The sequence below is a fragment of the Hyperoodon ampullatus genome (assembly GCF_949752795.1).
Source record: "Hyperoodon ampullatus genome assembly, chromosome: 2".
Lineage (NCBI taxonomy): Eukaryota > Metazoa > Chordata > Mammalia > Artiodactyla > Ziphiidae > Hyperoodon > Hyperoodon ampullatus.
Window position 1 is genome coordinate 197,854,697 of NC_136915.1, and position 22,840 is coordinate 197,877,536.

The window sequence follows — 22,840 nt, forward strand, 5'->3', positions numbered from 1 at the left end:
GGGACAGGAGAGGAGGCGGGGCTGTGGGGCGGGGCTGCAGAGGGGAGGGAAGCAGGGCGGCGGAGAGACAAAGGGAGTGGGGACGGGAGGTTAGGGGACCGGAGGGGAGCAAGTTATTTTACAATAAAATCGGGAGTTCAAACCTCAGCAGAACAGGACTCTGGGACCCCCAGAGGGCCCCTCCCCACACCAAGTAAGGAGGGGTGGGCTTGGGGGGGCGGCGGGGGGAGGGGGCGGGAGCTCGGCTTCAGATCCGGAGGGCGGTCCCTGGTCCGAGGGGGCGGGGCCTCAGTCTCAGCTTCTCCGTGACTTTGAGTGCTGGATAAGCCACTGTAGGGTGATGTCTGCGGGGCAAGAGAGGAGGTTACAGGGCTTCAGGGCTGGTTCTCCTGAGGGTAGAGCACACATCTGGCCGGGGGGGGGGGCGGGGGGAGGGGGCGCGCTGCAGCTAGGGTCAACCCTAAGGGCATCACAAGCCCAGCTTCCAGCTGTCAAGCTCCGAACAGCCCCTGATGGGTGCAAGGGCGTCTGGCTGCGGTGAAAGAGACGAAGCCACAGGACGAGTCCCTCAGACCAGAAGGGTCCGACCCTACGATGTCACAGGCGGGGAGTGAGCCCCAAGAAGAGGGGGGATTTGCCCAAGATCACACACCAGTTGACGGCAGAGCTGGGGTGATGCTCAGGATCGGGGCTTCCCGCTGCCTGTCCTGCCCAGGAGAGCCACGGCGCTCTGGGCTCCAAGGAGAGAGCCACCGGCTGCCTTCCCCTCCTGCCCCTCCCCGAGAGCGCAGCGACGCCCCCAGACCCACCGATGTTGTCCTTTTCTTTGCAGGAGATGGAGTAGCAGCAGATCTCTCGGTCCTGGATGGCAGACAGATTCCTGCAGGAGACCAGAGCTGTCTGCTGAGGCTGCCACTGAGCAAGGGGCTGGGGGCCGGGGGGTCGGGCGCGGGGGCAGTCGGGGATAGAGGGACGGGGAGGGGGAGGGGGGCGAAGGGCGGGGCTCAGGCAAGTGCGCTCTAGCGCCACCAAGCGGTGGGCGCCGAGAGCAGCAACGTGCCCTCCGCTCTGGCGCCTGGGAGTTTGGGGAGCAGGGAGGAAGGACAGGGAAGAGTGGCCAGCTCACATTTTCTCGATCAGCTCCTTCTCATCCAAGGCTCCCGGAAGGTCTCGCTTGTTGCCTAGGACTAGGACCTGCCGAGAAGGGAGGGCAGGGCTCGGTCCAGGGCAGCCAGGGCCAGGCTGCCCCCAGAGGGGGCTGGCTTCCGCAGCCCCGTTGCCTCCGCACCCCTCCCTCCCCCCGCCGCCAGCAGTGTTTACCCCCACCTGCCCCCAGCGGTCCCCGGCCTTCCCGGCGAACCCCCAACCCTCCCACTCCACTCGGGGCTGACCGGGATGCCCTGCAGCTGGGGCTTGTCCAGTAGGTTGTGGAGTTCATTCTTGGAGGCCTCAATCTTCTCTTGGTCAGCGGCATCCACCATGTACCTGGGGGGCGGCAGGTGGGGACAAGCTGACACCACAGGCTGCGGGGTTGGGGGGAAAGGAGCTGCAGCAGCTCTGGCTGGCCCCCCGGGGTCTCCAGGCCACCTGGGACGGCTCAGGCAGGTGCTCTGAGAATGTCTTCTGAAGGGATGGGAGTGAGAACCTGCAGGGGCTGCTGGGGCCTGCCCTTGTCCCATCCCCCAGACCCCTGGAGAAGCTGCTGCTCCTGTGGCAGCGCTGGGCCCCATAGGATTAGACCTAAGTCCTTCCCAGAGTGACCCGCTTACGTTCTCAGGGCAGGGCTGGCTAGACAAGGCGGTGAAAACAGCAAAGGAAGCCCCAGAAGACTTTCTTGCATCAAAATGCTTTTTAAAAAATCAGGTTGGGGACTTCCCTGGCGGTCCAGTGGTTATAGGACTCGGAGCTTCCACTGCAGGGGGCAAGGGTTGGATCACTGGTCTGGGAACTAAGATCCTGCACGCTGTGCAGCCAAAAAATTTTTTTAAATAAGAATAATAATAAAAAAAAATATGGTTACTGGGTGTAAGATAGGCTACAAAAATGTACTTTAACACAGGAAATAGAGCCAATATTTTGATATAACTGTAAATGGAGTGTCACCTTTAAAAACTATTAGAAAATAAAAATACATAAAAATTTAAATTTAAAAATCAGATTAAAAACAACAAAAGCTGGGCTTCCCTGGTGGCGCAGTGGTTGAGAGTCCGCCTGCCGATGCAGGGGACACGGGTTCGTGCCCCGGTCCGGGAAGATCCCACATGCCGTGGAGTGGCTGGGCCCGTGAGCCATGGCGGTTGAGCCTGTGCGTCCGGAGCCTGTGCTCCGCAACGGGAGAGGCCACAACAGTGAGAGGCCCGCGTACCGCAAAAACAAAAACAAACAAAAGACAACGAAAGCTAAATGATCTTTTGTTTGGGCACATATATACGTAGGATACAATTATTTTTAAAAAGCAAGGGAGAGAACTCCCTAGCGGTCCAGTGGTTAGCACTCGGCGCTCACTGCCAAGGGCCTGGATTCAATCCCTGGTTGGGGAACTAAGATCCCACAAGCTGTGGCACGGCCAACAATGAAAGGAAAAGAAAAAAAGCAAGGGAATGAACCACTAGATCACACAAAATTCAGGATAGGGGTGAGTCTGGGTCGGGGGTAGGCAGGGAGATGAGGAGGGACACACAGACGCTTCAGCACGAAGTGGTCAGTCCTCTGGTTCTCAGACTGGCCGGTGGGCGCCCAGAGCGTCCGTCGAAGCAAAGGCAGCTGCACACAGGTGTGAGTCACCTGCCAACGACCACGGCCCTGCTGCGCACTTACACGATGGCGCTCACTCCTCGGCAGTAGCGCTCCCACATGCTGCGGAAGCGGGGCTGTCCCCCGATGTCCCAGAGCTGAGCAAGAGAGGTGAGCGGGTGTCAGCAGCGGGCGGGCCCCCCATCCATCCTGGCTCCCACGTGCTCCCCCACCTGCCCCACCGGAACTCCTTCGCTCTCTACCTCCCGACTCCTAAGCCTGCCTGAGCTCCTTCCCCAACTATCTGGTCGGACCCAAGCCTCTGCTTTCCTCTAGCTTCTCCTCCGGGGGCCCGACACGTACCGACACGTGCACATACGCGCACACGTGCCCACGCACACACACATCCCCTGCGGCCGTGGGCTCGCGCCCGGGCCGGCTCGGCCGCACACCTTGATGGTCACGTTCCCCTTGGTGATCTTGCGCATGTTGAAGCCCACGGTGGGGATCATGTCCTCATTGAACTGTCCCGACTGGAAGGAAGAGGCAGAATTGGAAAAGGGGCAAAAATCGCCAGGACCCAGATGCGCCGTCCGCGGCGGCCACGGACCAAAAGGCTGCGGGAATGAAGCAGAGGCCAGGCCGGAGCCTCTCAGGCGCCCCAGGGTCCCGGGCAGCTCCCGCGCGCCCCCTGCTTTCAAGGAAGACGGGCCGTGACCAAGCCCAGTGTCCACCTCACACCCGAGCTCCCCTGTGACAAACAGGCCCCTCGAAGTCGCTCGACCAGGATGGAGAAAGTCCTTCCTGAGGTCTAACCCACCTCTCTGTTGGACCAGAGCCCCCTTTCTGTATCTAGCCTCCGGTGGAGCACGTCACGTCAAACAATCTAGGTTTACACTTTCACGCGGTAGTAAATGTTCACATCAAACTGAGGGTCGGTAAGTCAGCCACGCCCCAAATGCAACGCGCAGCAAGCGACTTCTGGGTCTCTTTGTACTGTACCCATTTGCAGGATGGGTATTCCTCCCTGTGCACCCCGACTAGACCGAGAGCTCTCGGGAGAGGAGCCACGTCTACACTGACCTTGGTGAATGTCCACCCAGTAAGTAGGAGTTAACCGTAATTCCGTTTCCCATAACCCACTTTCAAAGTCTAACAATTCTCACGTCTCCCCTCTAAATTGTCTCTAAGGTCTCTAGATTGTTCTAAACTAGCCACAGGCCTCTATTAAGGCCAGACCAAACTCCGCCCAAGGTCATCTCCACGTTCACATGTAGGACACCTCTGCTTCTCCCCCAGACGCAGGCTGAAGGAGATGGGGCTTACTTAACCTTGAACCTGAGGGGACAGCCTTGTTCTGTTATGATGTCATTGTCTTCTACCAGGTGGGAGGAGTAAGTTGCCTAAGGCCACACAGAGTGGTCAGGGGCTCTGACCATTGGCCAAAGTGTAGGACATGATGGCTTCTCATTCAGAACCTGTGAGTCTGAATGAAGACCCCCCACCACAATGAGACGGATTGATTCCCTTTTATCTTCAGGAATCACCTGAGCTCGTTCACCAAGTCCCTCGGATGTGAGCACTGAATGCCCAAGACTGATGCTCAAGATAAGATGGATGAGGGTTCCTAACCTGGAGGCCAAAGAGGGGCTTCGGAGACCCCCTGAAGGTGCACACAATCTGTATGCGCACATTTTTGTTGGTATGTACACGCCTCTGGGGAAAGGGTCTCTGATTTTTTTTTTTTTTTTTTTTTTTGCGGTACGCGGGCCTCTCACCGCTGTGGCCTCTCCCATTGTGGAACACAGGCTCCGGACGTGCAGGCTCAGCGGCCATGGCTCACGGGCCCAGCCGCTCCGCGGCATGTGGGATCTTCCCGGACCGGGGCACGAACCCGTGTCCCCTGCATCGGCAGGCGGACTCTCAACCACTGCGCCACCAGGGAAGCCCGGGTCTCTGTTTTTTATCAGATATCAAAAGGGTCCAAGAGCCTCTAACAGTGAGGAAACGTGAGGAACAGGGAGTGCCCTGACGATGTTTTGCTTTTGGCTAAGTAGGGAGAACCATGTGTGCTTTAACTCCACAAACCCCAGCACGGTGCAGGTGGAATGGGGCACCCACTGGACCCAAGCCCACTCCATCCCCAACTGGGCAGATGAAGAATGTGGACCTGAGGAAGGAAGCCCAGCTCTTGTTTATCACTCATTGTGGTCTCACTTGGACCTCTCTGGGCCTCAGGGTTTCCTTCTGTGAAATGGCAGGAAAGGGCTTTGGTTTCCTAAAAATTGGCAAGTAGAGCTCACAAAGTGCTTGGAAATGGTTTCCGTACACGAGGAACCATCATGGCTCTCTGGCAACCCAGAACATTCACAGGCTCCCACAGAAATGAAAAGCCTAGCCTGGCAGAATGTGATCCCAGACAAAGGAGGGTTCCAGGAGGACCCTCAGGGAGCCAGGCGCCCCGGCCCCAGTATTTCCAGTTCAGCTGTGAATCAGAGCTAAGCTGGAACCAGTCACAGCTGCATTTCCCGGCTAAGGCCTCAGATCTCACAAGCTCCTCATTCAAGGTCAGCAGGGACCCTAAAGTCATCTGCTGGAACCCCTGGCTCAGACTTGAATGCCCTCTGGCTCCTGGGTCAGCTCCAACGCTCCAGAGTGCTTTATAATGAGTCAAAAATCCATCTTCCCAACTCTACCCGTTGGGAACCCCGAAATTAGTTCTTCCACTGGACAGTTTTTTACACTTGTAAATATTTGAAAATGGTCCTCTTGTTTCCCCCGGGCAAAACATCTCCTACTTTCTGGCAGCACAAGTTTTTCAGAACTCAGAAAGTGAGTTTTGGGTTCTCAGATGCACTGCAGTCTCTTTGTGATGTTTCCCAGCTCACATTAGCCAGCTGAGCAGCTTACACATAAGCTCAATTTCTATTTACAGTCGGACTCATAGGATGAGTAGAAAAAAACTAAATGGGTAAAAGCTGAGACAAAGAAAGGCCAAAAGAAGAGGCAAAGGGGATTCAGAAGGTCAGTGGTGGGCGTGGGCCAGAGCCCGGGGTCCTGAAAGACGCTCCACTGTGATCATACACTGGTGGGCGGAAATGCCGTGGCCCTGGAGGAGCTGAGAACTCTGGACGCGGGCACTCCCACTGCAGCCCACAAGGGAGATGGGTGTTCTGGAGAAGCCTCTTTCTAGGGAAATCCAGGCTGCACTTTTAGGATGTGTGAGTTGAGGTGGCAAATTTATGTCATAAAGATGAAGGCCCGGCTTGGGGAGGGGAGCCCTCGCTGCACCCCTCAGAAACTCCTGACCCTGGCAGTGAAACCTGTGACTCTTGGATTCCGTTTCTGACCTGCCAGAGTATCCCATTCTCTGGACACGACCAGGACACGGAACCGCCTGGGTTCCTGTGATCCCCGCCTAGGAACACAGCTTTGTAAACGCTCTAGGAGGAGAGACTCCCTGGGGACCAGAGGTGATGCCCGGGCTGAGCCACAAGAGCAGCAGCAGCACCGACTGGTCCGCTCTCGGCCTCACCCTGGAGACAGCTCCCAGATCTCGGCACCTCGGAGATAAGCCACAGGCCCGCAGGACCCGAGGCCAGGAGTTGCGCTCCTGCTTTTGGAGCCCAAGTCAACGCCAGGTCTAACCAGGGGCCTGCGACCAAGGGCCAGAGCCTGGGCAGACAGGAGCCCAGGAACCATCGTGGCAACAAACCCAGCCTGGGCCCGAAGAGTCTGTCCTGCTGGGTGAGCGGCTAGGAGCCCCTGGGCAGAGGTCATCGCAAACATGTTTGGGAAAGGAAGCCAGTGCCCAAACATGCCATCATGGTGTACCTGCCCCCCAGTCTCCCTCCACCCTTCTCTTCGAAGGTGGGCAGGATGCAGGCAGGGGAGGTACCCAGGCTGGCAGATCGCACTTCTCTGCTGACCCCTGTCATGTATGGCTGCTCCACAGCTCTCAGAAACCCCCGTCTGCGGACGAGGCCCGGGTCCCCGGACACCTCAGCTCTGCCCAAGCCTTCCTCAGCCCCACATGCCCAGCCCAGCCCTCTCGGAAATGCAGGCCGCAGCCACTACTGCAGCTCAGCTCAAACACCCAGAGAGCTCATCTTCCCCTTTTCTGAGGCAGATTTTAATCCTCCCCACCACTGCCCTGGCGCTGAAAGGCGTACACTTGCCCACCTCGGTCTTGATGACCCAAAGCCCTCAGAGCCACTCTCCCCTGAGTCCCCAGAGTGGACCTGCCCCTCCACCTCCAACTCATCCTCTGGGTCCGAAGCACCTCCTCCTGCCCTGCAACTTCCGGGCCAGGCGGGGACTCCGAGCTCCCTTTAGGGTGCCCTGCATCCTCCCCGGACCCCAGCTGCACGCCACGGTCGGTCGGGGAGAGGTTCCCCGTGGAGAAGGAGTCTGGGCTGGAACCCAGGGCCTCTGCTGATTCCACTCCACCCAGGGATCCCTCCCCCACCATCCCCCATCAATAGCACCGGGGCTTCCTCTTCCGGCCAGGAGGGGTTAATCCCCCGGGGTGGGGCCGGCCCGGGCCGGCCCGGGCCCCCCCACCAGCCTCGCGGGCATCCGTCCTGCGACCCTCCGCGCGCCGCACGGGCAGGCCCTGCACTTTCGCCCCGTCATGCGCCAGGGTGCGGGTGCCGGAGGGGGCCCGTCTCCGCGGGCGGCGGTCCCTCTGGCCTCGTGACACCCTCGGCGCCGCCGGTCCTGGGGCCCGGGCCGCGTCCCCCGTCCCCCGCCCCTGCGCCCGGCCGTGCCATCCCGGCCCGGGCGCGCGCCGCCAGGTCCCCAGGGCCGTGCTAGGCCCCGCGCGCCCGGGCCCGCGCCTCCCCGCCGGCGCCAGCCGTGCCGGCCACGCCAGGCGGCGGCCCGCTCTGCTGGGCGCGGCGGGGACCTGAGGCCCGGCCGGCCGGCGCCCCGTACCGCGATCACGTTGACGAAGGTGGTCTTGCCCGAGTACTGCAGCCCGACCAGCGTGAGCTCCATCTCCTCCTTCCAGAAGAGGGCCTTGAACCAGTCCAGCAGCTTGTTGAACAAAGCGATCATGGTCGCTGCGCCGGCCGCGCCCGGTGCCGGCTCCCCGCCGCCCCTCGTGCCCTCGCGCTGCGGCCGGAGCGGCCCCTCCCCGGTGCGGCCCGGCTCCGGACTCGGTGCGGGCGGAGGCTCGGCTGGAGCGCGCGGCCGCCGACGACTCGCTGCCGGATCGGCGCGCCGATGGGTGTGGCCTCCGCGCGTCCTTCTCCTCCCGGTCGCCGTCCTCCTCGCAGTCGTCCTCCTCCTCGTCCTCTTCCTCCGCCCGCGCGGCCGCCGGCCCTGCTCGCCCCCGAGCGGGCGCGCTCCTCCTGGCCGGGCCGGGCGGGCCGGGCTGCGGGTACGCTGGGCGGGGCGCCCGCGGGCTTCGGGGCGGGCCGGGCTGCTGTGCGCTAGGGGCACTTGGGGAAAGAGCTCCGATTGTTTTTCGCCTTCCCGGGTTGCCGTGCCCCGCTTGGCACCCGCTTCCTTCTCACAGGGCGGTGGGCCCGAGGTGGACGAGGGCCCCGTCGAGCGGGACCATTTCCAGGGTGGAGGAGGGTGGTCCGTGGCTTCCCAGGACGCGGGGACGAGGTCTCTTAAGATCTTTTGTTCCCTGAGTCCTTGCCTCTGAGCACCTCTGGGTACCGGAGCCCCAGTGGAGGGGAACATCCACCTGTGAGGCCTTGTTAACCACGAGGTACCGGGACCACTTGCTTCGGAAGCCTCTGGCCCAAAGTGACTTTTACTGGGACCACCATGATACTAAACGGAGAGAGTCCTGCGGGGGGTTTCCCGTTAGGGAGGTTTGTGGCAAATGAAAAAAGTTGGCCTGTTTTGGTAAAACCCAAAGTTTTCTTCAGGAGAGCTGGCGGTAGGAGGTGTGGGGCTTGCGGAGATGCTGGTCCTGGGAGGACCCAAGCTCGGGGCTGCTGGACCCCCTGAGCCCACACCCCGCTTTGGGCGTGCCTTCCTATTTGGCCTGCACAGGCACTCACGTGGCATCTGTGGTTTTAGTCCAAGGCGCATAAAGTTTCAATATCAACCATATCTGCCAAGCCCAGCCGAGATGACCCCAAATGATCAGTTGCCAAAGTGGAGGAATCACAAAGTCCCGGGCCTGTGCAATATCCTGGATTATTAAGTTATTAACTTACATAGTCTTTCTAGTCCTTGCCCTTTGTGAGTCCCTCTCTAGCTCCTAAGGAGCACCTCTGCCCGTTTCCCAGACTGACTCCAGTGTCACTTTGTTTCACGTGTCCCTGGAAGGGCTGTAAAGTGCACGTCCTGGGGTAAAGAGCAGCAGCCTGTTCCTGGTCTGGGGATTCTTACTCTCTCTACTGATGTAAAGAGGCTCCAGAGGCCTGAGAAAAAGAGGGAAAGAAGGAATGACTCAGTCATCCGAGAAGTCTTTATTTTCCCACCTGGTCACTCTTCAGAGCCTGTCCTCAAGCTCTGGGACAGGGTTGGGGCAACAGCGCCCAGGGAGGGGAGCCTGCCACCTGTGCGGTGGCTTTCCTCCTGTGGGGTCTGAGCTCAGGGAGGACCAGGCGCCTGATGGCCCTGCACCCAGCGCCACAGGCCCCGGGAGTGCCTCTCAGAGGGCAAGAAAGCTTCAGGAGGGGGTGAGCCCATTCCCAGGCGGTGAGGAGGGAGGGGACCAGCAGAAGCATTAAGGAAGTCACCCTCCGTTCCAATGCTGCATGTTTTCCAGAAGCGCTGTCTGAGGGAAAGGCCAGCTGTTCTCAGGGACCCAGCTCCCTGGGGGGTTCCTCAGAGAACTGGCCCCAGCAAAGGCAGCCCCCAGGGGCCAAGCACCTGGAAAGATGGTGCCTACCTTCCTCCCCACGGGCGGCCCGTCTCGGATTCAAGGACGAAGGGTTTGGACGCCTCCCTGGGGGGTGGTGGGCAGCCCTGAGATAGATCCAGGGGGCCCTGGACATCGTGCGGATGTGAGGTGCGGAGGCGAGTTAGCTCTCCGGGGTAGACTATGGGGGGTCCGGGTTCAGCCTGAGCCCCTGGGTCCATGGAGGTGCTTTAACCCGGGTCGCTCATGGCCACAGCCAGCCATCCAGGCGTGCTCTGCGGGGAGGAGGCCATGGCAGGGCTGCTTATCTGAAGTCAGGCAGTGCTCTCGGCTCCTTGCTCGTCTCGTGTCCTCCCTGGGTACTCGGAGTCCCTTCTGGGGTCCGAAGGCAGGCAGAGGATGCTGGGCCTCCCTGGAGAGTAGCTGGGGTGGGTGGCTGGCAGTTACGGAGGCAGGGGCAGCTGTCTGGGCCTCCAAGGGGTCCGCACACTTTCCCTCTTCTAGAGATTTCAACTGTCCCACCAGGTCACCTCCATAGCCTGCTCCCCGGACACTCATGTGGGCACAGGGGTAGTCTGGTCCTTGCTCTCTTTGGGGGGTGTCCAGCCTCACAGATGTGGGTGAAGAGGCGAGTCCCTGCTAGGATGCTGAGGACTTGGCCAAGGTAGCACCAGGCTTTTCCCAGCTCAGGTCATTGGCCTGTTCTCGGGCTGGGCCAGGGTGGGGGGTGATCTTGGGGTCACTCTCTCGCCAGCCCCAGGAAGTGGGTACAGCTGGTGTGGCTTCTAGGTGCTCCTCTGGTTGTTCTCCCCCGGTGGCAGTAAAGCACCTGATGTCCACGTCCGAGGAAGAGACTGAGGCTCACACGGCGTTTCAGGGACCAGGATGCCCGGGCCTCTTTCCCAGCTCTGTTGTAAAGGTCAGCTGCCAGCTTTAAGCTCGGAGGGACATGGGGGGTTGCCCCTGGTGTCCACTGGGGGCCTCTGCAGGGATCAGGGGAGTGGGCAGTGCTGAAGAACCAGTGTCTAGCCCTGTCCTCACCGTCCAGCTTCCTGTGACCCCAGACACACCCCGAGGGGCACCCTGTTCCCATGCCCACCCAGGGGGTTCCCCAGGTCACAAGGCCCACTTTCCCAAACCCACCTTCCCAGGCCCAGGGAAGCGGCCCTGGGTGGGGGAGGGTGCCAGGGTCAGGGACTGGGCTCCTCTGGCAGCTGGGCGGCGTACAAGGCCAAGGTGTGGTGCAGGAACTGGTACTGTTCCGCGGTCTGGATCATGCCCCCCCTGCAGAGAGAGGTGCACAGGCCGTGAACAGCGGTCCGGAGGGGAGAGCCTGACCTTCCCGAAGGCCTGTCGGGCTCCTCCTTCCAGGTGCATCCTCTCTGCAGCAGACCCCTCCCGCTGCACCCTCCCCAGCCCGGGGTGGGGGGTAGGAGGGGCCCCATGCGGGCAGGGATCTTCTCTGACCCTTCAGCTCCTGGGGCAGAACCAGCCCCTGAGTCCCCAGGCTGGGCCAGGAACATTCCTGACCCCAAGATTTCCTCTTCCCGGTAATCTCAGAAGTAATAATTCTATATATGTGTATAGTAAGCGCTCGTGTTCCCCAAATACTTTCACATCAGTTAACTCGTTCCTTACAGCAGCTCTCTGGGGAAAGGGCCATTGTTTCTCTCTAGATAAAGAAATGGGGACCCAGGGAAACACAGTGACAGCTCGGTGAGATGCACCCTGGTCCGCTGTCTCCAAATCCAGTGAGCTTCTGTGCTTCGCCTATGGCCGCCTAGTTTCCAGAACCAACCGTACTCTTTCCCCCCACCTCTTCCCTGAGTAGGGAATTTGGAAAAACAGAGACAAGAAACAGAAGAGACTGAAAGCTCGGGTAAATCCATAGGGTGGCCTGTTTCACTCTAGGTGCCCCACCTCTGCCACCACCACCCCCGCCCCCCGCCAGGGTGTGAGCTGCACAAGAACAGCTCTCTAAGCGAAAGGGGCCCCTTCCTTTCCCACAGGAAGTGCCTCGTGGTGAAGTGCCCCACTCAGTCCACAGACCCACCTGTCCAGCCGCAGCTGGCACACAATGCCCAGAATGTCCACTTCCCCTAGGGCCTTCAGCTGTTGGCAGCCGATGCGGGTGGCGATGAAGCAGCCAGTCCGGCCGATCCCTGCGCTGGGTCCAGGAGTCCAGGGAGGGGGCGGGGAGGTCACAGGGGGCCGGGTGGGTGGCAAACAGAAGGGAAATAGGGATGCCTCCACGGGGTGGGGGGCGGCCACGGAGGCGTCTGCATCCCTCACTGGCCTCACCCTAAAGCCGGTCCAGGTCGCCCTCGCGTCCCTGTGGACGTTTTGAGGAGCACTCTCCTGCTCGGTGGGGGACAGCAGCTTCCTGCTGACAGTGCCCGTGCTGGGCTGGATGACCCCGCGGAACGTCCTTCCCTCACCACGACGCGTCCTCACAGCTGCTGGTGCTCGGCCTCCTTGCCCTGTCCCTTCTGCTCTGTAGTGCCCTTGACTTCCTCCCTTCTTCAGGAAGTCTTCCCCTGTGAGCCCCTGACCTCCCAGCACTGTGTCTGGGTGCACCTGCGGGAGGGGCTTCCAGACCCCTCTGCCTGTACTTTTGGCCGCTGTGTTCTAGTGAGAATGTGCATCCCAAATGCTTTCCTTATTTTAAGTCTGTCCCCTGCATCACCCCCGACTCCACCCCAATCCACTTCTTACCCTGTGGCCTAAGTATTCTTTGTAACTGGCAAAGCCAGTCCTGCGAGGCCCCTCATCACTTATCTTCCAGGCTTTTCCATCCCTGCCCCCTTCCCACGTGACATCCGGCCCCTACTCGCTGACTCTGCTCCCAGCATCAAGTCAGTTTTTAAACTGCACCTCTGGGCCTTTGCACGTGCTGCTCCATCTGCCTGGCATGCTTGCCCCCCACCCCATCCCCCCCATCTTCGCTTGGCTAATTCACCTTTCAGGTCTTACTTTGGCTTACTTTGGAGGTCATTTCTCCTGGAAGACATTCCCTGGCCAAAGTCTGGGCTGGGTGATTTCATTCTGTGCCCCCACCACTCCCCATGATGTTCTCATCATGCTGCGTCCTGTTCGTTTCATTGGCTGTCTCTCCCACCAGACCATAAAACTTGGCAGAAACCAAACTGTCTTGTTCACAGCTGTCTCCTTAAGCATCTAACACTGTGCCTGGCAATACCAGGTTTTCAGTAAACATTCATGAGTGAAGAAATGCGTTTCCTGACAGCGGGGATCGTCTCCTGCCTCGGCAGACCGGGAGCTGCCTCTCTGGACTGTGCCTGGGTGTCCAGCCCACACGTCCAGGTTGTGCAGCCAGAGGGAAGGACAGAGCGCTTGCTGGATGACCGAGAGGTTCCTGTCCACGACCTAGGCCCGCTCTGCTTAGACTCCTTCCCAGGAGGGACCCAGTGGGGAGGAAGGGCTTCCGGAGGAGGGGCCACATACCTGCAGTGGACCACGATGGGCCCCGTGTTGGCAGCTGTCTCTGGGCTGTCCTCCACCTCGGCCACCAGGCGCAGCAGGGGCCCAGCCGATTCCGGGGTCTGGTGGTCAGGCCAGGCCGAGAAGAGGATGTGCTTCACTGACCGGCACTCTTCCTGGTGCTGGGTGGGGACAAAGCACGAGAACAGGGGACAGGATGAGGGCATCGCCCGTCCTCTTCTGTGGTGCTGGGGCTGGAGTGAGCCCGAGCAGAAGACGCCAGCCTTGTCCTCCTCATTTTGCTCCACCGCTCCCTCCTGGGACACCTCTGGGGAGGGCGGAAAGACCCAAGTTCCAGTCCTGGCTCTGCCTCCAGCCAGCACGTGACTTTGGGTGAGTCCCTTGACCTCACTTTCCTCACCTTGAAAATGGGACCATGATGGTCGGAGGATAAACGCTTTGGAGAGCAGAAGATGCTACACAGTAACAGAAGCGTTTTTAGGCACTTTTACAAGTTATTAAGCATCTTGTCAAACGGCCCTCGGTTCCTCCAGCAGTGACGCCAGGACCCCGCCCCCTCCTCCGGGCGCTTGGCACAGACCGCTGGGCCTTCCTGGCGGTTCCCACATGGATCGCTGGCGCTGCCCTACTGGACTAGAGGCTCCTTGAGGGCGGCACCCACATCCCTCTTCTTCTGGTCCCAAGCAGCTCTTTACATGTGGGTTCAAGCAGCTTTCCCTGAGTAAACCTGTGCCTCCCAGGGAAGCTCCAGAGAGTGAGGGTGGCCCGACTTCCCTGTGGACCGGAGGGCGGTACCTGGATGGTGAGCTGCCTCACGGTGTATTCTGGGCACTCTCTCACGTCCTGGACGTGGATGCGGAAGGGCCCGTAGGTCTCCTCCTCCGTGGGCCAGTAGTGGACACACTTCTGGGGGCAGGGAGCTGGGAGTAAGGGGCCAGGGCAGCGGAGATGGGAGCGGGGACACCCCCGCGGCATTTCCACCCCCGCTGCAAGGGCTGGGCTGTGCTGAACTTGACCCCTGCAGATAAAGTGCCCCCCGACCCCTGCTTCTGGCTGGGGCTGGCCTCCCCGCCACGTGTCTCAGGAACTGACAGGTGTCCTCAGCTCCCAGGGGAGGCCCCTGCCCGGAGCTGCCCCAGCAGGGGTGTGCTGCAGACGTGGGTGCAGCCTGTCCGTCTGGGTTCGCCAGGGACTGACTGTGCCTCAGCCTCCTACCTCCTTGCCCTCTCGGAGCTGAGTCAGCATGACGATGAGGGACGTCTCCTCCTGCCACACCATCTCCCAGAAGTCTGACACGGTGTTGGGCATAGGGCCCTGGGTGGCGATGTAGGCTTTGTCCTTCCCACCGTATCCCTGCAGGCGGAGGAGGCCGGGGAAGGGTGGGCGGTGAGGCCAGGGCCCTGGGGCGGCCAGACCTGCAGGTGCCGCACTCAGGCTGCAGCCAGGGACCGTGCAGCCCGGACACACACGTCACAGACACACACACCAGACGCCACATGGGGGACATGACACGGGCTCTGAGTGAGAACATCCGGGTTCCAACCCCTGTTCCGCTCACTGCCTGTGCAGCCGAGAGTGAGTTTCCCAGCTTCTGGTCTGTAAACGGGGTGTAATGGCCGTCCAGCAGCACGTGGTGCAGACCAAACTCTACGAAGTGTGTTGGGTTGAGTCTAGCATCTTTCAGGGCCTCTGTGAATGTTCCCTTCCTCCCCCGCTGCTTTCTATTGAATACTAGCGCAAAAGGCGAAGAAAACAGTTCAGTATTTATTGAGCGCATGTTTCCCTTTTACATGCTACTTTCTGTATTTAGCAGCGAGGCGTAGCACACTCCTGCCAGCCTTTCCTCTCCCCTTCAGTATCCTCAGCTTCTTGCTCCTCAGGGGACGGTGAAATCCAGACCCCCCTTCACCAGGCCGCCTTTCCCCCCCAGGCGGCCCCGGCTGCGGGCTATTCACCGGGGCGCCCGGCCACGGTCCCACCCACTCTGAGCCGCTAGAGGGCGCAGTCTGCACCTGCCGCCTCCCACCCCTGCGGGCTGACGCCGGGGATGGAGCCCACCTGGCCTCCCCGCCTCCCGGCTCCTTGACTGAAGCCATCTCCACGAAGGAGGGGCTGCCTGGAGCAGCGAAGGCCAGAGGGGAGGGAGCCGGCCGAGCGCCCCCAGTTGGCGCTGCACCTTCCGTGCAGACCTGGGAGCCGCAGGCTGGGCCTGGCCCGAGCCGCCCTCCGTGCTGTGAGGCTGGCGGGGGCCGCGGGACGGGGTGCGCCAAGGAGACCGGGGTCTTCCTTCCGGCGTCTGACGTCTGCTCTGTGCTCCCGCCTGGCGTCCTGGCCTGTTTGCGCCGGCTTGGCCCGGAAGGGCTGTGGCAGCCGTGAGTCGGAGCTGGGACACCAGGTGCCCCAACCACCAGCCGTGCTAGGCGGTGTCCTGTGGGTTCTCTGGACACAGCCCCCCCTTCCCCGCCGGCGACTTACCCGGATGTAGTTGGCGTTGATGTAATCTCCGTCCTCCTGGCTCTGCGCCCGGCCCAGACAGACGCGGCTCTGGGGGTCTAGGAAGTAAAAATCAGCAGAGGCCACAGGTCAAAGTGTGACCAGCGAAGCAAACTCACGCAGGGCCAGAGAGAGGAGAGTCCTGTGCTTGTCACGGCACCTGCAAGTAGCAGGTGGCCAATACCTATGGCATTATTTCATATGCACGCAGAAGGGAGCCACAGAATGTTCCTGACCAGCAGTGGGCCATGGTCAAAGAAGTAACTGGGAAGGTTCCCTGGCTGGTGCTGGGCAGGATGGACAAGCGAGGAGAGGGCCGTTGCTGAACGACATTCTAGTTTGGAGATCAGTGAGGCACAGAACAGGGTCATAGCAATACAAATGGAAAAAGAGATATTGTCTCCTGAGAGGCCAGACTGGAACTGAGGCTTCATTCCACCCCCAGGGCGGGTCAGCCCGGCCATCTAAGGGGGCCTTTCTCCAACTCCAGTCCAAGCCGGATGAAGAAGCAGGCTCCCCAGGGCCAGCTGGTCTGGACGGAGGGTGCCTCGGGGCCAGGAGCAGCTCCCCCTTCCGTGAGTGCTAACAGCCCCTGGACTGGCCCAGGCAGGCAGAGGGCTGTGGCCTCCAGACTGGGGGTATCTGGAGGTGGCCTGGCCAGACAAGGCTGCTCTGAGCAGAGCGGGAGGGGAGAGTGTCGCCAGGCCTCGTGCTCAGAGGGCCTGTGCCTGCCTCTGCAATACAGGAGGTGCTGACCCCGGGACCCCCATCTGCAGCCTCCTCACTGCGTCCATCTGAGATCCTCAGCCCCCTCTCGGGGAGCCACCCTGACGGGGCCTGTCCCCCCGCAGACCTGTGTGGACCCTTTCCCACGTGGGAAGAAGAGGAGGAAGGAGGTTTGGTGCAACTGGCTGTGTGACCTCCAGCAAGTGACACAACTTCTCTGTGACTTGGTTTCCTCATTTGTCAAATGGGGACAAGAACACCACAGACCGACTTCCTGGGGTCCCGCTGAGCAGCGCTGGCCCACAGTGCGGTCCTATCCTCATCCTGGTTGTGGCAACTGCTCCCCTTCCCCAGCCAGGCCCGGATGTGGGCATTCCTCTGCCGGAAGAAGAGCCTCTGCGTACGGCAGCTCTCTCCTGGCTGAGGCTGTGTTTTGCCTTCTGAACGCCTCCAGCCCCAGGCCCCTGCCGCAGTCCTTACTTGGCAAGATGGTCTTGTATCGGTCCTTGGAGGCATGGCCAGGAATATCCAGGTCTTCAGGGCTGACAAAGTTTGAGGGCATCTTCTGGCGGGGGGAGGAAGCAAGTGAACAGCCAACCCCCTTCCAGCCTCCTCTCCCTCCGTCTTTCCTAGTAGAGCTGGGACCCAGCTGTTCCCTCCTGGCATCAGGACGCAGGTCTAGATGGGGCGGAGGGCAGAGGAGGGAGCCTGGGCGGGTTCCTTCCTGGAGACCCCGGGGTTCTCTCTTCCAAGGGCCCAAAGGGGACAGGCCCGCAGGCCAGGGTAGAGTGGTGCCAGCTGGCTCTCCTGATTCAGAAGGGCAGTGGCGCGGAGGGGACCCCACGTTCTTACCAAGAATTCCTCTTCCAGCTGCTTGGGGCTGGGTGGCTGGTGCTGCAGGGCCTGGCGGGTGAAGGGGTGCCCGGCTGTGCGCAGAAAGTGCAAGGTGACCTCCTGGGGCGTGCGCACCGAGCAGATGGGCTCCACGGCCCCCAGGGACCGCACGTCCAGCATCAGAGCCACATTGGAGCCGCGCCTGCAGCACAGACGGCCAGTGCCCCGTAAGCCCACGCGCGGTCCGCCTCTGACAGTTAGGATTGTTATGGGCACCTCTGGGGGCCGGCTCCTTGTCTCCCCTGGCCCCAGAGGCCCCGGGCCCTGTGCACCCCCACCCCTTGTCAGCCAGAGCTGGTGCCCCCACTTCCCGTTCCCAGCCCGGCCCCTAAAGCTCCGACCTGCATCCAGGTCTGGAGGCCCCGGCCCCCTCCAGGGGTGCTCAACCCGCCCTGGGGCTTGGGGCACAGGTGCGAGGCTGACGCAGAGCTTGTGCCCCAGACAGGTAAAGGGCATGCAAATGACATGCAAATGAGCACATCTGGTTTCCTTTTCCTGGAGAGGTGGCGAGGGTCCCGCAGGAGGGAAGCCCCTCCCGGAAAAGGTCTCACCTCTCCTGCAGGCGCACGTGCTTCTTGGCTGGCGCCTGGTCAGGTGGAAGCTGGGTCATGGCTGCCCTCAGGGGAAGGGGTGGCCGGTGGCTGTGCTCTGGAGTGCCCCCCGCGGGCCTGGACCATGCTCGGGGGCTGGGCCCAGGGGAGGCTCACTCCACCATGAGCTTTGATCTCTGGGCTGCCTGGCCGGCCAGAGGCGGCTCCCAGGCCCAGGCCGGCTTTCTGCTCTCTGGCACCTCTGTTTTCACTGGGGTGTCTTCCGTTCCCCAGGACGTGGCGGTGTTTCCACCCTGGGAAGGTCAGGATCTCTGCAGGGGCACCCAGGAGGCGGCAGCCTGTGTTTAGAGTAAGGGCAAGATGAAGGGTAGAGACTGTGGGTGAAGATAGGGAGGAATCCGGGGGCAGGGGGCGGGGCAGGGTGCTGCCCCAGCCCGACGCTGGAGGCCAGGTCAGGGAGGACGAGGGGGGAATACAGCGGTTCTGGATGGAAGAAGGTCTCACACACACCCCCTCTGGGTGTACGGGGGCCTCCTCTGGACGGGAAGGTGGAGGCCTCCTGCAGCCTTGGAGCCAGCCAGGGCCCCGGGCCTGCAGGCTGCTGGCCCAGCGGGACCCCCGCCCGGCTGCTGGCACTTCCAGCCCCAGGGTCATCCTGGCTTCTGGGGTCTCTGTCCAAGGAGGGAGGCTGGGGGTGTTTCCTTCCTCCTCTGCCCATCCCCCCCCAGCCCGCCTCGGTAACCGTCACAGGAAATGGCCTCACCAAGCCCTTGAGCGACAGCGCATATGGGGAGGCAACAGCTGGGGGCACAAGAGGGGGCGCAGAGGTGGTGGGGGGCCCTCCTCTGGGGGACAGTCCCCATCATCCAGACCAGGGTCCCAGCTTCCAAGTCCGGGAGGGGCTGTGGGGTCACCGCGCCCGCAGGGGCCGAGTGGGCAGAGAGGCTCTCGCGGCAGGAGGGCCTCGTCCGCCTCTTCTCTCCCTTCGGGGCCCTGCCCGGCCCTCGGGGACATCAGGGGGTCAGCACCCGCGCCCCAGCCGGGCACCGTGGTCCCGGGCACCCTCCTACTCATCCCCCCCGCCAGATGCCCTCCCGTGTCTCCCCAGGTTCGCACAGCCCTGGCCCGTGGGGTTCCTCCCCGGCCCCCTCAGGTACGTACTGAAGCAGCTGTGTCCCCCAGCGCCTCTCGCCAGCTGTCTGTCTGTCTGTTGGTCTGTCTTTGAGGGCTGAGAAGGCTTCAGGAAGCCAGCTTCCTCCCTCCGCCCCTCCTCGCTGCCACCCACGCACGCCCCAGCTGCCTGCTGCCACCACCAGGGGTCGGCGGCCTCCCGCCTCTGCCCCTCTGGGGGCCGCTGGCCTGTCCCAGCACCTTTGCCACGGGCCCGGCCCTGCTCGCTGGGAATGGCCGAGGCGCTGGGCCGTCCTTGACCAGCCGGCCCCGTCCTCCAGGGCATCTCCTCCAGGTCCTGGGGGCGTCCAGCCTCTGCCAGCTCGTGGGGCAGGGTGGAGCCGAGCCTAGCTCCAGGCTGCCCCGCAGAGGCCCGGGTACTCTGGCTTCCACGGACCTCAGCTGGAGACTGCTTTCCACTTCTTTGCTTCTGCCTGGGAGCCTCGCCCGGGAAGCCCTTGCCCCTTCAAGCCGCGGGAATCATGCCAGGCACAAACCGAAGTGGGCACAGACGGGGTGGGGCAAGGGAAGGCAGGAGTTCCTGCCCCCCAAGGGGCCAGGCTCGGGCCAGGCCGGAAGGGTCATCCCAGGCCCTCTGAGCCACACCCCAGCGCCCAGCCGCCTCTGGCCTGAGCCGGGCCAGCTGCCCTGGGAGTCGGTAGTGAAGACAGCTTGGAGGGTAGGAGGGTCTCGGGGCTTTCCCCGCCCCCCAGGCCCCCCCAGGCCTCCTCCCAGAACCCTGACGTCTACTCAGAGACCCACGGAGAGCAGACAGCCTCTGGCTCTCACACCAGGGGACCCCTGTGTCTTCTTTGCCGCTGGGGTGCCTGAAGCCTGGCCTGGGAGGGGGGTGCCCAAGTCCAAGACCCCAATGGCCCACCTCTGCCTCACCAGCGGGCCTCCTGCTGGCTCCCTGCTCGGCTCCTGTCACCTTGAAACAGTCCCGACGCCCTCCGTTCCCGGCACCCACAGTCCCATCCTTCCCCTTCCACCCACTTCTCTGATTCAGCCATCAAAGGGCGACAGCAAAAAAGCACTGACGTACAACAGGCCCGGGGGTGGGCATGCAGGAGGGGGCGGTGGGGAGGGGCTGGCCTCCAGGTGGAGAACAGGATGGCCCTCTGGGGCTCAGGAGGTCCAGAGCTGAGGAAGCACTTGGCTCTGGTGCCCAGATGGGGAGCAGGGGGCGGGAGCTTGGGTGGACCTGTGGGGTGTGACCTCCGCCCCAACTGGCCCTCACCCCCACCCGTGTTTCCACTAGTGGATGGCGGGGGCCTGGGGATCAAAAGGGGGGGCGGGAGGGGATTGGAAAGAGGGCCACCCCCTCTGGGGCAAGCTGTTGATTGTTATCAAGAACAGGAAGCTAGGGCACCGCAGGCGTGGGGAGGAGGAAGCGGGCGAAGCCCTCCCCAAACTGCTCTGCCTGCACCCCCAGGCTCTCGGGGTCTGAGCCCTCTGGCTGTGAGCACGCCTCCCTCCCAGGTTTGAGAAGCCGGAGGTTGAGCTCTTGGGTGGAGAGCAAGGAAGCTGGGGGCCAAGAAATGGGGAAGGGGGTTGGGTGGGGCGGGTAGTGGTTGGGCGTTAGGCAAGACCCCGAGGGTCTCTCAGCTCCCTTTAGGTGTGTTCGGGGTAGGCGGATAGTCACCTTGCCTCCTGCCCACCCCTCGCTCCTTTCCGCTCAGAAGTGCCTGGACATCTTTGGAGGTGCAAACACAGCTGCGGGGTGGGGGGCGGCACCGCCACAGGCCTCAGAGAGGACAGAGCCCTGCAACGGCCCCGCAGCCTGGCCTGGGGGCCTGGGGGCCCCGCTGTGCCCTGTCTGGGGTGGACTCTGCCACATCCAGGCTGCTGGGAGCACATGAAGGCCTGTAGGCCCCAGGAGTGACTCCTGTCCCTGAGCCCCCCCACCCCCCGGTTAGCCTGCCCCCAGCAGCTCGCGGGTCGCTCACTCCAACTGCTGACTTGCATCCAGAGCTGGGTCTGGGGTGCAGGAAGCCAGGAAGACCCCGCTGAGCCCTTGCTGAGACTGGGAGTTACTGCTTCTCCCTGAGTCTCGGGCTCCTTCTCAGGATCGCCCTCCCCAGGGGTTGAGGATTGCCCCTCCCACATCGGTCAGAAGGTGGAACGGGGCGCTCAGAGCTGTCAGCTGGAGAAGCGGCTCTGGGAGGGCCAAGGGCGCCCGAACTGTCCCCCTCCTCACTGCTCCCTTTCCCCATCTGGCCTTCACGCACTGGGGTGCACTGTCCCCCTGCAGCCGCTCCCCAGTCCCAGAGCTGTGAGCCCCAGGGTCCGGAGTCCCCCAGAGGGGCGGGTGTACCGGGAATTCCCACAGGCACTTGTCCTGCCGCACCTGCTCGCCCCGGGGTCAAAGGCTGCCACCCGATAAAAGCCCCGAGGCAGGGGTCACGCCTGCCACGTCTTGCTCCCCTCCCCGCCTTCCTCTCCACTCCTCTCTGGAGAAGCCCTGATCCCGGCACCCCACGCACAGCCCTCAGATCCTGGGCCAGCCCGGGGGGCTTCCATTCCGCGTGTCCCTGGCTGTGTAGGGGAGACAGAGACACAGAGAGCCGGGATCCGCGCAGAGGACGCTGCAGAGAGCCCAGCTGGGAGGGCTGGTGGGAGGTGCGGAGCAGCTCTGGGCGCCCCCCAGACACCCAGCCCCCACCCGACCCAGTTTCCTGACACCTCTGGGTGCCGGCGGGTGCAGGGGACTTTCCCATACTCTTCAAGCCCCTGGCTGAAGGACCCGCGAGTAGGCTGGCCCAGCCGCCCTGGGACTCCCGGGAGGAGCCCTGCTCTTTGCGGGGTTGCTGGGACTCAGGCCCCTGTAGGAGGACTTCAGGACAGAGCAGAGTCCTCTCCCTCCCAAGCCCAGAGCCAGCGAAATGGACGTGTGTTCCCCAACGTGGCCTTTCTCTCCAGAGGCCTTCCTGCTCCCGCCCCACCCGGCGCCTGCCGCCTGGATGTCCCTGGATGCCACACGTGCACGTGCACCCGGGCAGGTGTGTGCACCCTCGTGGCTCATGAGTGTTGCCTGCGTACACTGTCAGGCCACGTACATGGCCAGGCTGCTGGCACGCACAGCCCCTCACCCCACACAACAACCTGGTCAGAGGGACCCAGGCCTATCCCCTCCCTGGGGACCTTTCCCGGGGCATGGGAGATGCCCAAGGCCAGGCTTCAGCAGTGGGAGCAGAAGGGGTGCCGGAAGACGGAGGGCTGCCAGGCAGCGGTGGGGGAGCCAGGAGGCCTGGACCTGTCCCCTGCCCGCCGCTGCCTCTGGCTGGCTCTCTCCAGAAGGAATCAGCAAGGTGCTCAAGGGCTCTCTAGGTGGAGGATGTGGCTTTGTCTGTGGGAGTGGCTGCTGGGAGGAGACACAGCCCTCGTGGTACTTCTTTGCTGAATGGAGAGGCTTGGGTTGGGGAGACTGCTTCTATCGTCAGAACCTTCCCGCACCCTCTCCAGACCACCCCTGCCCCCCAGCCCAAGGCTGCCCCAGTCTGGCTGGGGGTTGACAGGTGTGCCCCTACGGCCAGGTGCCTCAGCCAGGCCCTGTCCATAGGACTAGCTGTGGGGTCTGTGCTGTCCCCAACGGGACCCCCTTTTCTGGGAAGTCTTGGGAACAGTCTGAGACCTCACCCCTTACCTAAAGCCGTGCCCTGCTGTGCCTCTTCTACTTAGATTCCGAATTAGGGTGTTTCCGCCCCACTTCTCCAGCCTCTGCAGGTCCACCAAAGTGAGGTGCCCAGGTGAGGAGGAGGGCCAAAGGTGGCCCCAGATCAGTTTCCCTAGTTGTTCCCCACCCCCAGCCCTTTTGAAAGAGCACGTGTGCACTCGCGTGCGCACATACACAAACACGCGCGCCGCGCGGCCTGGAAAATCTGATGGGGCTGCAGTGCTGAGTTTCCAGGCCCCCATCCAGAGGCCGGTGGGCGGCTCTGAGGTTTGGGGCTGGGCAGAGCTGGGACGGGCAGGCAGCCCC

The 22,840-nt window shown here is 62.4% G+C and overlaps 2 protein-coding genes across 2 annotated transcripts; both read right to left on the bottom strand.

Moving 5' to 3' along the window:
- Nucleotides 1-294: 294 nt before the first annotated feature.
- On the bottom strand, nt 295-7,859 carry ARL8A (ARF like GTPase 8A; the record flags this gene model as incomplete). Its single annotated transcript, XM_079697693.1, has 7 exons — nt 7,669-7,859; nt 3,186-3,266; nt 2,818-2,891; nt 1,392-1,485; nt 1,127-1,194; nt 810-880; nt 295-344 (listed from the first exon to the last, which is right to left on the bottom strand). The coding sequence occupies exons 1-7, from the start codon at nt 7,789-7,791 to the stop codon at nt 295-297; spliced, it is 561 nt and encodes a 186-aa protein (XP_079553819.1). The 5' UTR covers nt 7,792-7,859.
- Nucleotides 7,860-10,752: 2,893 nt separating this feature from the next.
- On the bottom strand, nt 10,753-19,680 carry PTPN7 (protein tyrosine phosphatase non-receptor type 7; the record flags this gene model as incomplete). The annotated part of the gene is given in 11 exon segments (XM_079698436.1): nt 10,753-10,846; nt 11,616-11,729; nt 13,028-13,185; nt 13,820-13,930; nt 14,240-14,377; nt 15,500-15,576; nt 16,724-16,808; nt 17,096-17,279; nt 17,689-17,765; nt 17,767-17,857; nt 19,621-19,680. Coding segments are annotated over 10 exon segments (1,086 nt in total). The 5' UTR covers nt 17,815-17,857; nt 19,621-19,680.
- Nucleotides 19,681-22,840: the final 3,160 nt, after the last annotated feature.